The sequence below is a fragment of the Eptatretus burgeri genome, chromosome 1 (genome assembly GCF_056783735.1).
Source record: "Eptatretus burgeri isolate ZD-2024b chromosome 1, Ebu_testis_v1, whole genome shotgun sequence".
In the NCBI taxonomy this organism is placed as follows: Eukaryota; Metazoa; Chordata; class Myxini; order Myxiniformes; family Myxinidae; genus Eptatretus; species Eptatretus burgeri.
In genome coordinates this window covers 36,976,267-36,991,053 of record NC_140961.1, presented here as the reverse complement: position 1 = coordinate 36,991,053, position 14,787 = coordinate 36,976,267, and the positions used below count along the sequence as shown (strand labels likewise).

Genomic DNA, 14,787 nt, shown 5'->3' with positions numbered 1-14,787 from the left:
AGTGACCATGACTAACTTACACATAAGTATTATGATTTTCAAGTGTTGAAACAGTTGGTTGCCATGGAAACGGCCATCTGTGCAATGAAACATTGGTGTGTCTGTTGTTCAATTTCAGAAGGTTTCGGCACGTTCAGAAGTGAAACGTTTGATTTTATGTTTTTGTAGTTTGATGTATTGTAAGTGTGATCTTGTAGGGAACATAGGTGACGCCACGTCGCGACGCCATGCCATCGCCTCAGGTTACGGTTGCTGGGCGTGGCATGACGTCGTGATGTGGCGCGGCGCGCGTCCAAGCACGTGCAGCACTATGACGTCATTTTCAGTTCGCTTTGTTTATTCTCGATTTATTCATGACAGTTTACTTCGGAGCTTCGTTTCATCATATTCGGTTTTCAACGCCTTTCTTCCTTTTTTCGGTAAGTTGTGATCGCCTTTGAGGCGTATGTACCTTTTTGTCATTTTATCTTCTTCTGTATGGGGTAGGATTATGGTTTGAATGGCCACAGGGTTGGAGGTTTTAATTGCGTTTCCTGTTAGGCTAGGAGTTGGAAGTCGGGCAGTCGTGATGTTATAGCTGTGTGTTTATCCATTTTCTATTATTTCGGGTTGATCTTTAAATATGTCCTTATGTGCTGGTTCGTGCTTTCATTTATCCGGAAAGTAAGTCACCATCAATGTAATCAGTCACTGACGTATTTTGTTCCATTAGATTAACTGCTGTATAATAGGATAGGATTAGGTTAGCTTTGTGCCCGGGGGTTGGAATTACAGAGGGAGTCTATTTGGAGTTTCTATTTAGTTTACTGACATGTAGTTAGCGCGTATTGTTGATTTCCCACTCATCTCTGCTTTTCTTTTATTCAGGTAATTTTACGTCTTAGTCGTGGTTTTTATTTTGGATTCTAATAAAGTTCTATCATTGCGACATTTACCCGCATCTTCCGTTTAAATCACATAAGTTTAGGTCAATAAATTAGTCAAAGAAAATAAGGATGTTGCTTTTCTCATCTGTTTGCTTTTTATGGTGATGAATGTTATTTGTGCCCTTGATATGGCCCGAGACATAGGCACAGCCCGAGTTTTATAGGCTGTATCACACATGATAGATTTGACATTCATGAGCTGACGATTTATTTTTATATTTGCAGGACCAACAACATGATGGATGAAGTACCACTGAATACCAAGGATTCATGCCAGATGAAAGGATCAACGAACTGGACAAAATGCGTCCTGTGCCAAGATAATTCTTCCCTGAAAGGATCCTTGGTGTTGCAACCAAAAGTCGAGTCGTTCTGCCGTTTGATAGAGACAATACAGGAGCGAGCCACTTTACAGGATGGTGATTATGTACAGATTCATAAACGACTTGAGGAGATGTCAGCAGAACTGTTACAAAAGGAGAAGACTGTCTGGCACCGAACATGCTATTCCAACGCAACTAACAAGGACCAAATTCGTTGTGCCAGGGTTCGTTATGATCAGGCACTATCATCAGGGTCGCATATCGTCAAAGGGCCAGGTCGAAAGAGAAAAATGCCTGAAGTATGTCTGGAGTCGTCAAGCTCCTCCACACCATTCACTCGGTCATCCACATACCCCTATGACAAGGCTTTGTGCTTCTTTTGCCAGAGGACTGATGGTCAACCTATTTACCTTGTACGGAGTGACAGTGCGGGCAAATCGCTGAGAGAAGCTGTTGATGTTGCTCAGAACCCTGTTTTTATGACTCGATTGAACACTGCTATAGCGCCAAGTGATGCACATGCAATTGACGTTATGTACCACAGGTCTTGCTGGACGAAACATGTCTTCCATGTCTTGCGAGATCACGTCACCAAAGGAGAGAAGGATAAAGCATCAATGACACAAGTTGTGAGTTTAATTGAACTGATCCACTTGGTAGATGTCTTAACCAAGCAGCAAACTCAACTCCGTATGGAGGACATCGAGACAACTTATGTTAACCTTCTAGGTGGTAAAGATGCCTTAGAACATCATGTACCCACGTTCAGTAGAAAATGGCTGAAGAATAGAATCTTACAGGCGTTACCCAATGTAAGGTCAGTGCTCCCAAAGAATAGACGGAAATCTTCTATTCTCTATTCACCTGAGACATGTGAGGAAGATATGGTCAATGCTAGCATTACAAATGACGATACAATGGACCATATGGATGCTATATACAAAGCAGCTATGCTTGTTCGCAAAAGTCTAGAGAACTTCTCCACCAAGGACCAACAAGATGAATATATACAAGTTTCGAGCAGTGAACAGGACGTCCCCGGAGAGCTTAAGGCAATGGTACGTTGGATAATGCTTGGCCCAGTGGAAGAGATGCAATCAGAAGCACGGACAAATGTGGACAGATCAGTATTAACTGTAAGCCAAACCATCATGTACGGCCTCAAGTCTCGGAGGCAGACAATGTACAAACCACGGAACGAATCTGCTCTATTCCGTCCGCAACATCAAAGGGAAAATCCTAATGTTATCGGTACGGCTCTCGCCGTCCACCATGACACAAGGAATAAAAATATGGTAGACCTTCTCAATGCACAGGGGTACTGCGTTCCATACAGCCGTATCTTGCTTCTTGAGACATCGATTGCAAATGCTGTGGTTAAAAATACCACACTATTCCAAGGACTGTATGTTCCACCAATTCTCAAGCGAGGACGACTTCCGGTCTTTGGCTTCGACAATACTGACTTTGCTGAGGATACTCCTAATGGCAAAGACACAACTCATGGAACCGTTATAGTAGTGTTTCAGAAGGCAGATGGTGCTGGAGAGGCGATAGCGCCCCCTCTACAGATCACAGAAGCAACGAACTTGACTGTTACTCCGCATCATACAGAAATAATACCATGTAACAAGCCAAAACCGGTTACAGGGTCATCGTCCTCTAGAAAAGGTATGGTTGAGTTCACAGTCAATAAGATGGGGGTTGACAAACACTACCAGCTGACACACCTGGGATGGGTCTTAGCGTTGGCTCTCTCCAGAACAAACACAGAAAGGAATCTTACAAAACTCCCTTGTTGGGCTGGCTACAACTCTCTCCTTCCAACACGCCCGTTGTCGGTGACGCAGATCGGAGCTCTGCCTCTGATACCTGAGGTAGCACATGAGTGGTCAACGCTAATGACTGTGTTAGACCAATGTCGCAGATTGAAAGAGCTTGCTGTTGGGAAAGATCACACGACTGTCATTTCCTGTGACTTGGCCCTCTATGAGAAGGTAATTCAGCTACTGGATGCTCGGCCTGACTTAAAAGGCATAATCGTTCCCAGATTGGGAGAGCTACATGTCGTCATGGCTGCACTGAGAGGTCTGGGTGCATCCATAGAGAACTCTGGCATAGACGATGCTTGGATAGAGGCCGATGTGTATGGATCTGCAACCACAAGACAGATTCTGAAATGCACCCATTACAAACGCTCGCTTCAAGCTCACATATACTCGTATGTGGCACTCTCCGAAATGGCAATAGAAGAATTCTTCAAGGACAATCCGCATCTCAAGGAAGTCTGCGTTGTTGCAACGGATGCAGTTCAAACTGCTTGTGGAGAACATGACAAAGCACTGAAAGGTGAATCAGTGCAGCAAGCCTGCAACTGTCTGCTCCAAGTCATCATCAATGAGAACTTGTTTGAGAGACTTCAGGAATGGGAGGCCAGCCGCTCAAAGAATGCCATGTTCAAGGCCATGATGAACTATCTCCACAGAGTAGAGGCAATTCTGCATTTTGTTGCAGCATCTCGGAATGCCGACTTAAACCTTCATCTTCAAGCCGGTGAAGAACTCAGCAAGATATTTTTTGCCATGGACAGAATCAAGTACAAGCGGCTCTGGCCAAGGTACATATCCGACATGTATGCGCTTAAAACCAGCCATCCAGAGACCTGGAGGGAGCTCGAAGCAGGCAATATTTCGGTCACCAAGAATACTATCCCATTTGTATCCATCGGAGCAGACCATGCTGTTGAACATCTGAACAGGTTGCTGAAGGTTCACTCTGGTCTGATTGGCATATCAAATAATGCAAATGCCAGACAGCGATTCTTCTTGGCTGCACCTGAACTGTCACGCCTGTCTTGTGAGTTTAAGGGACAGTTTGGTCTGAAGGAAAGTGAGATCACCGAGCACCATGGCCTGTCTCCAAGTGTCGTCAAGCGTGAACACTATGCAATTGACCGAATCAAGGCTGCCATACTTAGTCATGAAAATCCATTTGAAGTTGAGGGTAACCAGCTCTTCAATGTGGTCACCCATGCTTATGTGCCAGAAGAATTTGTACCACAGATACTGAACATTGATGAAACGGGACAGAATCTCTATGAAGATTTTGTTGCTAAACGGATCAATGGTGATGTCAGCCTATGGGCGCCGGTGAAGAAGGAGAAGAACAGAATGTACATGTCTGGCAATACAACACTAGCAATCAAGATCAGGGACAAGACAGTAGATCTAAAAGAAACCAAGGATTTGTATGGTAGACTGATGGTACTCTCCAGATCCAGCAGGGACGTCAACCAGAAGGATGCAATTGGCAACTTTGAATTCACTGTGACACCGAGGGCCCTGTTTGCACCGAACGGTAGCTTACTGTCATGCACCGACAAGTCGAAGCTAATCCCCAACTTGGAGAAGTTTGCCAACAAGGAACCGTCTTTACCAGAAGATGAGCTTGATGCCACACACATGGAACCAGCACCCGCTGATGCTGTAATTGATGGCAGTACTAGCACGAAGGTCGCAGTCGTGGATGGAATGGTAGTTGTCCAGAAAATGACCAAGAAACCAGCAATGGTCGTGACAGTGAAGGACCTCAGTGAATGTTTCAATGATAGGGTGATGAGTCTGACCAGAGGCTTCGACCATGTAATTCTTGTTTTTGATACATACAAGCAAGATTCCCTCAAGAGCACAACCAGAGACAAACGACGTCAAGGAAAGGCACCAGTCCAATATGAGGTCAAGGATGATACCAGTATCAAACACATCACGATGAGTCGATTTCTGTCCCATGATCAAACCAAGGCTGATCTGACGGAGTACTTAGCAGAGAAAACTCTAGAATACAACCGCGATTCAACAAAGGTGGTAGTCGTTTCGGCATCTGGGTGGACGTCGAGCAACAGGGGTCTCCAATTTGAGGCGAATAACCATGAGGAGGCAGATACGTTGATGATCCAGCAAGCAATAGCTGCATCACAGCAACACACGGGAGATATTGAGCTGACGATATTCTCACCTGATACGGATGTTCTGGTTCTTGCCATAGCAAACTATCAACTCCTGCCAAGACACACGTCTATCTCAATGGCATCTAGCATTGTCAAAATCGAGCCAATCTGGAAGGCCCTGGGTGAGGAGAGAGCCCAGGCATTGCCAGCCTTCCACGCATTCACAGGTACCGATAATACTGGGCGGTTCGCTCGACATGGTAAGGCAAAGTGGTTCCAGTGCTACTTGAAGGCCGATGACGACATGGTAGATGCCTTTGCTATGCTCTGTAAGGATGCTGAACTGTCAGAGGATCTATACACAACTTTAGCAAGATTTGTCTGTTCAGGTTATTGTCCAAGTGGTGTCAATATTTCCAGCATCCCTGAACTTCGGTGGCATCTCTTCTGTAAGAACATGGCTGAGAATGACAAGTTACCACCAACTGTCGGTGCTCTGAGGCAGCATATCATGCGGGTACATATCCAGGCATACGTTTGGGGTCAAGCAGCAATTTCTCAGCAAACATTTCTTGATCCATTAAAGAATGGCTTCCACAAGGACACGAGTGGTCAACTCAAACCGACAACAACAGACATTCTCCCTGCACCAAAGGCAATTATCGAGATGATAAGGTGCCAGTGCAAGACAGAATGTTCATCACAGAGATGTTCCTGCAGGGCCAAGAACTTAACGTGCACTGATCTTTGCATGTGCAGCACTTCGTGTGAGAATGACGAGGACTCAAACATTGAACGGCATGACCACGATAGTGATGATGACGATGGCAATGATGAGTGACATTAGAGACAGTGATGACAATTGGCTGCAAACTCATATTTGACATTAAGTACATTTCACTGATCACCATATTCATGCGTTACTTGTTTCAAGATTTGAAAGCAATACATTAAATAAACGGTAATTTGACAAAATGATCGCAGTTTCCATGGCAACCATTGCTCAAAATACAGATATATGTATTCTCTATTAAGAACTGTCCTCTAGTTAACAATTATGCATCATCAGTTGCTTGCTTGCGATTATTTTTGAATTTTCAGAGATGAAATTTTAAAAAACGGGTTTTTACCCCAAAACCACCTATTTGACCATATTAAATGCATTGAAAAAATGTGAAACATGGATTTTCTGTTTTGGTATTGTTTAAGCTTTCCAAACATGTTGGGGTTAGCTACTCTCCAAAAAATTCCAACCAACGTCAAATTATGGAAACAAGGAACCTGACTATAATAACCGTGGGGCATTTCGAATTTCTCGGAGAGTTGTAGAATGTAACACACCTGAATCACAAGAATTTTGTATCATTAAATTGTTTTAATAAAATTGTTGAATTTCATTTTGACAATGAGTGGAAAAACAGTAACGCAAGTTCCCAAAGTTTAACCCATTGCCACCAGCAATAACACAATGATTCCAAGTTTTTATTCACATGTTTATACAGACCGTGTAACAATGTAACAACTAATGGAAATTGGACAGCTGAAACAAATGCATTAAAATATCAGACAATTGAGATTGTGTCAATGTCGTTAAAATTGTAATCTAAGTTACCATGGAATTGCTTGGATTTCGATTTTGTGAGAATAGATGTGGGATTATTTGTTCATTTGTTGAATTGAGCTCGCCTTGTCTTTCCAATGTAATAATTTCTGGATAGAAACCAAACTTTTTTTTGACATTATGTTGTGGATCATCACTGTGCTTTACACAATTAAGACATTGCAATGGCAGGATTTTCATGATAAATTATCATTTTGAGAACCTACTTCTCTTCAAATGCATTCGTAGGTTCGAAGGGAAACAATTACAGTGAAGAAAAATACGTTACTTTTGGGGGTTGAAGCAAGTTCAAAATCACAACATTACATGGGGTACCAACCTTTCCAAATTGAGGCCGATTCATGGATTATCTCACAAACTTTGGAATAACCCAAAATACAAAATAGGGTTTGGGCTTGTACATAATTTTTTATTAAAGTACTAATATATCTCCATGTTACAATGTTATTCCTTTATAATTCTTCAAAAGCTGAATTGTTTTTTTTTGTCATTGGTGTGCTTTGCTAATTATCCTCATCTTCATATGCAGCATAAGGCTACAAGGTAGCATCATTTGCTGAGGGTGTGTCTGTGCTGCTGATGCAGTGCCTTTTGCTGGTTAGGGCAAGAATTTGGAATTTGGCCATGGTGCCGGAGATAGCTCACCTACTCTTAGCGAAGGACACAGTGGGATCTTTCACGTCCACCAACAAATGCTGTCAGACGGGACGCCCAGTTTAACGTCCACCAACTAATGCTGGCAGACAAGTTTCCCGTTTAATGCCCATCTGAGGGATGGCACACACATTGATGTGAAACACCATGCCTGTGAAACACCAGGATGACGGTTTCGAGTTGGGTCGGGATTCAAACTGAGGCAAGGCAGCTTAGAGGCGAGTGTGCATACCTCCAGGTCATCATGTCAACCCTTGCTTTAGTGGCACGTAAGAGAAAGGCAGATTGATAAGTTGCAAACAGCTGTACACACAATAGAATGTTTGAATCTACCGGTTTCAATGGTGTACGATAAAAGCTTGAGTTTTATTCCATCGTTTATTTGATCACTACTATTGCAATAAAAATACAAATGGCACAGTATCAATAAGTAAACACACAAAAACAAATACAACTCATAATAAAGTCTTCCTAAATTTGTGTAAATGTTCCTTTTTATTCTTCATGTGTAGGCCTACCTCAAGTGCTGAAATTCCTGTACCATTTAAGTTGCATCTTCAGTGCAACAAGAAAGATCACCAAGACGGTGTTTCAGCATCAAGCTCAGCCACAAGTAGCACAACACAAACACATAAATCAAGATCAGCCTCATGTAATGAATTGCAGGAACAAAGATCAAAAACGCAGACTTGGAGGGAGAAACAGAAAGCATATGATGCAATTAAGTGCATACAAGAAAGGAAGACTGCAACAATGAACAGCAAGTTTTACAGATTAAACATGAGGCTGGCAGAGGAGACATTGAAAAAGAGAAACATCTCTGCAGAAGAGCGAGGAAATGCAGAGAAATGGTTGGATAGAAAACGAGCTTACAATGATGGCTGTAGGAAAAGGATGAGAGCTCTACGAGAAAGGCAAAAAGCGATGAAGGAAGCAAACAAGAATGTCCAAAATAAGAAATTGCAAACAAGAAATGATCATGAAAAACAAAAGGCTGCATCGTGGAATAAAAAAACAATCACAACGAGAACGTTTAACACAAAGACAAGAAAAATTATCACCAAAAAAAGATAAATTGGTGAGAGGAGAAAAATATTCTCAAGTTGGACAACATCAAAGATAAGGGGAAATAGCTCTTGAGGGAGATAGAAGAGAATTTGAAAAACAAAAATCTCAACTGTTCGATCATTCCAGCAAAGATGGATCTGAAGACCCTGGTGATGGCCAAATGTCTTGTAATGTGGGCATTCATAAAGAAGTACAAAATCATGTTAAGTTTGATTATATCTTGTGTTTCTAAAAGTTGCAAAGAATGGAAATTTCAATTTGGTGTCCCTGTTACGCATGGAGATTGTGACCATACTCTGTGCAGAGCGTTGGTGCTGCTTAAGCAGTGTCCTTGGCTATTGGTCACAATCCTGGATGGGTCACCACTCCGACACAGTTTTCCAGCACTCTGACACTCATTTTGCCAATCTCGGAAGGATGATAGGCTGAGTTAACCCCACCTGGTATTAATTCAACAGCTGAGCAGGATTTGAACTCAGGACCCAAAGATCTAAAGCCCGTGCTCGTTGAAGGTCACTGGAGGATGATCCAGAACTTCAGGGTCTACCGGAGTGCTTAGTTCCTCAATACCGACCACAGGCTTGTTGTAGCAACTCTGAAGTTGCAGCTTAAATCCAGGAAAATGGTACCATACCATCCCAGCCTTGGCTGGATGTTGGCAAGCTCAAGGATGGGAGGGCAACTGAGGAGTTTGTGAACAGGCTGAGTGGAGATTTGGGGGGTCTGGGTGTTTTGGGGAATCCTGAAGAGTTGTAGAGTGCTTTCAAGACCACTGTCCTTGATGTTGCCGGTGGATGTCTTAGAACTCACCACAGGGCAAAGAAGAATTTTGTGTCTCAAGGGACACTGGATACCATTGACCAGAGTCTCAGTGCCAGGCTGAATGGCAGAGCTGAGCTGTTCAGAGAGCTGAGGCATAAAACTGTATGTACACCAAGGGTGGACAAGGAGGCCTTTGTGCAAGGAATTTATGAGGGGGTAGAGCATCACCTGTGGTCAAGGGAATCTGGTCCTGCTTACAGGGGAATCTGCGCATTGCTTTCCTCCAAGCCCATCCCTTGGTGTACTGCAGTTCGAGCAGAGGGTGGTAGGCTCTTGACAGAGGAGTCCGAAGTGTTCTTATTCTTCTGATGCATACCTTTAATTGGGTGATGTATATGCCAAAAAAAAAAAAACCCGGGTTATGCGTGTGAAGAAAAACACACCTTCTGCTAATAATTCAAAACACCTCGCAACACTGGAAAACATGGGGAAAGGAATACCTGACTGCACTGTAAATGGTGGAGACTTGTAATAAAGGAGAGCACTGTAAAGGAGAGACTCCCCCCCATCTGGAGGTGGTGATACATGATACACATTTACATTGAGAATTTGCGTACACCCGCTTCCTCCACCCCTCCAAGACCACCGGCAAATATTAAAACACCCCTCTACATGAATTTGGGGTCGTGCTGATCCTCTGTAGCAAGTCTGTATGTATTTGGCCCAGAACTGTAGTTGGACTAGCTCGACAAACAAACCCACAAACACCGGTCTGTGAATTATGGTAAAGATATCCATCGACGATTTGGAGAATGGGGTAAAGAGGAAGCTTTCCAAATTTGCAGATGACACAAAGCTTGGAGGTAAGGTGGATAGCAGAGGGGGTGGTGATCAGATTCAGGAAAGTATTGATAGTTGCAGAGATTGGGCAAAAGATTGGCAGATGTAACTTAACCTGAGCAAGTGTAAGGTGTTGAGGATGGGAAAGAACAATGAAAATAGAGATGACAGGATGCAAGGGGTAATGTTGGATTGTGTCACACAGGAGAAGGATCTGGGGGTGGTAATAGATTTGGGAGATAAGCAGGCAGCACAGTGCCAGGCAGCTACAAGTAAAGCAAATAGGGTTTTAGGCTGTATAAGGAGGGGGATCAATTTTAAATCAAAAGAGGTGTTGTTAACACTGTGTAGGAATTTAGTGAGTGCCACATCTTGAGTGTTGTGTGCAATTCTGGTCACCACAGTTCCTGAAGGACATAGATGCCACAGAGAGGGTTCAGCGCAGGGCTACTAGATTGATTCCGGGCCGAGCTAGACTCAGCTATGATGAGCAGCTGAAAGAGAAGGGGCTTTATTCACTGGAAAGGACGTGGTTATGAGGAGATATGACAGAGATGTTTATGATAATGAAAGGAATAGATAAAATAAGTGAAGATGAATTATTCAACAGAGTAGACAGTGACGGGATCAGGGGCCATAGCCTGAGAGTAAATAAGAGGAGAGTTAAGACGGTAGTAAGGCAGAGGACCTTTACTCAGAGAGTAGTTAATGCATGGAATGGTCTCCCTGGAAAGGTAGTGGCAGCAGAAACAGGAGATAAGTTTCAATTAGAATTCGATATGTACCTGGGAGTTATTGAGATGGAGGGGTATGGGGATGTTGATCGGACTCTTCGGAAGTTTGAGCTTTGATGGGTGATTGTGTACGGAGTGCTGTTGGTGGGGGTCTTGTTAAGGGATGTTGTGTGGATTCCAAACTGGCTTTGTGATCGGCAAACCTGTGTCTAATTTCCTCGTGTATCCTCAATTGTGTGTATCTTTATAAGGTTACGGCCTCTTGAGTCTTGTGGGATTCTGATGGTGTCTAAGCCACAGTGAGCTCTCTAATATGGTTTCGTAAAACTGACGACATTTTGATATTCGGTTTATACACAGGACTTGAAAACCACCGCTGTTTTCGTGGACGGTTCATATTTTGAGCGCTGCCTGTCGGTCATGTTGGAATAGTGAGCTTCGGTCACAATCAAAAACAATTTATTCAGGTTTTTTTTTTTTTGCGGCTTCGGTTTGTGAGTTTGTGCAACGTTTGTTTACATTCCCTTCAGTATTTACTATTCGATGCAAATAGTTTGGTTTCCGTGAGGAGAAGCCGAGTCGAGTGGACTCGATTGTCGTGTCGGTTTGAGTTGAGGGGACGACGTTTTGTACCGAAGTCCCCGCTTGGGAGCCTTTCCCTCCCGATGACGATGTTTCTTCACGCGATGCTCCGCTTCCCATGTCCGCGTCTTCGCGCTTCCCTGGTGCTGCACACCGGGCTCAACGCACGTGAGTGATGTGTCGTCGTGCGGAGGAGAATACGGACAGTCACAACGTGCAGCTCGTGAGCGAGAAAGTTTAAATGTCGCCGTCACGTGTTTTACAATGTTAATATGTTCCCTTTTTATCATGAATATCAACGCGGGACCAAGTCATTCAGCTCATTAAAAGAGTATTGGCGTCGTTTTTGTTGTTTCATTGTTTTGCTCTATCGTTTTAAATTAAAATGCAGAACGTCAAGGAAGGAAGGAAGCGGCATGAACGGTATTTAAAGTGTTTGGTGTGAATTGTATGATACGGTTGGGGTTTGAACCACTGTGGCCGCTTGTTCTTACCGGGGTCACCGAGTGTGGTTGTGTTGTGTTGTGTTGTGGGGCCAGGTCTTGGTGGGGAGCACGACCGCTAGGGGGAGCAGTAGAGTCGGCTCCACCGAACACCCGGAATTTAGGTCGTACCTTTCAGATAAATCCGAAAGGTCACGGGTCCCTTATCGGACCGAAGATCGCCAATAGGTCGACCAGGTGGGGTAGGGTCAATTGCCAATTTCAATATACCGAAATACCCACGTCGTCCAAACTACCGGGGAAATTCACCCTCGGCAGGATCTGCGCGATCCGGGCCGTTACCGAGCCGTACCCTGAGCGGAGGGTACCAGAAACCTGCCGGCCAATTGCACAATTACAGCAACAATGAGGCCTTTTAATTCCCGATACGCAGCGCGGCAAACCAATGATAGAAAGGACAAGGACAAGCTGGGACATTCAACAAGAGGGGATTTATTTACAATAATGAGAAAAACCGGGAAGGGAGACAAAGAGCAGATTACAACCGAATATATTCCAATGTACAATAACGCAAGTACTTAACAATTCTACTTAACAGACTGACCCACACGCACACACACGCACAAAAGAAATGGGCCGGCTGGCCTTTATTGATGCCCCCCAGCTCGGAGGGAAGGTGAGCCGGAGGCAAGAAGCCAGCTTGGACCTTCCCGCCTCATGCGGCCATTGACGATCCGGCTCGGCGGACTCGAACCCGCAACTCGATGCCGCTGCAAGCACCGAGTACGGAGGGCAGCATCAGCTCCAGCACACTCCTCCGGCAAGCGATGAGACAGCGAGTGCCAGCAGACAAGACAAGCAAGCGATTATCGGCGGGACAGAGTCGCAGGCAGCCGATCCTCCGCGGGACAGGCTCAAGGGGAAAAAGACGGACCTCTTCGCACACACCTGCGCTTCTCTTTCACCCCCCCCTCCCCCGACGCCACTTGCTTCCCGATTGGCCGGTTCGTCTCAAGCGATCCGCTTGCCGTTCGTGATTCGTCCGGGGGCGTGGCGAGCATCCTCGCGGCCCGTCCCACCTGAGAGGCATTCCTCCTTCTTCGGGCGACGTGCCTCCGCATTTGCTGGAACGCGGCGTACATCGCTCGCACCTTGTCGGTTGGCTGAAGGCAGCACATCTTGCCTGACCCTGGAGCGGAGCTAAATCGTCGGTTGCCAATGGAACTCCGCCCACAGGCGCTCGGCACATATGTGCGTCAGAAAGGCCGATGGTGGAAGGACGCCAGGGAAGATGCCGTTGTTGTTGGGGTAAAAATCCTATCTATAAAATAACTTCGTAGCGCACGTACACTTAATTCCCATTAGACATAGGGGAAAGGGAGCTATCTCTCCACATTTACTTAACGAAATAACTGAGCTACGGGGACCTGAATGTTGAGTGATCATGGCCTCCAGATTCGTAATGGTATGACCAGCACTAATAGCCCGTGCTCACAAAGCGAAAAGAGGGGTGAAGCAATCGGTCATGTACGTCCGTCGTTCGTATTTTGTTAAGAGCGTACGTCGAAAACCGTTCAACGGAGGAAATTGAAACTTTACCACATGTAACATGACCATTTGATACGGTGCATATTGAGCGTACGTCGAAAACGTTCGAAATTGCTATCATTGTAATCGCTTCAGCCTTTAGTATGCTCGGCTGGTGAAAACGCGAAGAAGAAGAAGAAGAAGAAGAAGAAGACGACGTACAATTTGGTGTTTTGATGCTATCCCGATTGAAACTTCATCAATCTATTCTGGCGTCTTTATCAGCCTTGGTAGTTATGAAAACACACGAGAATGACAATAGATTGCACTTTGTAAAGGTTTATGGATGTACTCTAAAGCAGACTTTTCAAAGTATAATTTACCTTCGAAGTGTAAACGGATGCAATTACAAATTTGCCGCCAGAAGAGTTGGCTCTCTGCAAGTCCTAAAGACTGCTCGGGGTAAGTTGGAGTCGATGAATAGCATGTAGTTATGGTTCCATTGTACTCCTTAACAGTTCAACCCTCTATATTTGTCTGTGGATATTTTTGTCCTTTAAGCAGCATGTTTCGTGTCTTGCACTGCAAAGTCATGATTTCAACTTTCTCCCCACCTTCTGTATCTTTTCAGCACAGTTACCTGTCAATATGGGCTATTTCACAGTCATGGTCATTTCTGGTATTTTGTACCCTTGCATGCCAAATAGCTAAATGAGAGGCTGTAGTATCTCTGTCATTCAGGCCAGTAGTTGGTACTAGTGATGGCACAACTTGGACTACTTTTTATTTGACAAAAAAATGTCAATTTTTGGCAGAATGGCATAAAAATTGCCATTTTTTTTGACAAATAGCAGTCTCATTTTCTCCAGGTACACTGTATTCACAGTGTATAAGCAAATACAAGCATAAATTGGGACTTTTATTTGTTGTTGCATCAATTTAATACATCTTCCGTACTTTGTCCACAACATATTATTCATTTCGGACAATGAATATTTATTTCACCCTCAATAAATATGTCCCACCGTTCGTCTGTCAAAAAATGTCCTCTCCAGAAATGCATATTGTAGAATATTTTTTTTAATAGAAATAAAGGGTCTTTTTAAAAGTTTATTGTGTATATACCTGCACTGCTATTATGCAACAGAGTTTGAATGTAACCAATAACCTTCTATTTGCATGGCCTGCACTGATTGCCTTACGTGTGTCCGTCAAAAATATGCCCTCTCCGGAAACACCTCAACTGCCACGAGTTATAAGGAAACGACTTGCTGGCTATAAATTTTGATGTTTTGCAAGGTTGACGTGGTCATGAATATCCATTATCAGTAAAAGGTATTTCCAAAAAATAGCCTGGTGTT

At 44.1% G+C, this 14,787-nt stretch overlaps 2 protein-coding genes across 9 annotated transcripts in view; both read left to right on the top strand.

Annotated features, from left to right (window-relative positions):
* Positions 1 to 7,950, top strand: part of LOC147034256 (uncharacterized) — a 55,545-nt gene extending 47,595 nt beyond the window's left edge. For all 8 annotated transcript variants that reach the window (XM_085879366.1, XM_085879416.1, XM_085879385.1 and 5 more), the window contains one exon: positions 1,152 to 7,950. In XM_085879366.1, coding sequence (XP_085735492.1) covers positions 1,152 to 6,036 — 4,885 coding nt within the window. In that variant the 3' untranslated portion in view covers positions 6,037 to 7,950. The remainder of the gene's footprint in view (positions 1 to 1,151) is intronic.
* A 3,376-nt stretch (positions 7,951 to 11,326) lies between these two features.
* Positions 11,327 to 14,787, top strand: part of MRPS15 (mitochondrial ribosomal protein S15) — a 62,946-nt gene continuing 59,485 nt past the window's right edge. Inside the window, exon 1 of the mRNA XM_085879482.1 lies at positions 11,327 to 11,624. Within this exon, the coding sequence (XP_085735608.1) occupies positions 11,540 to 11,624 (85 nt within the window). The 5' untranslated portion in view covers positions 11,327 to 11,539. The remainder of the gene's footprint in view (positions 11,625 to 14,787) is intronic.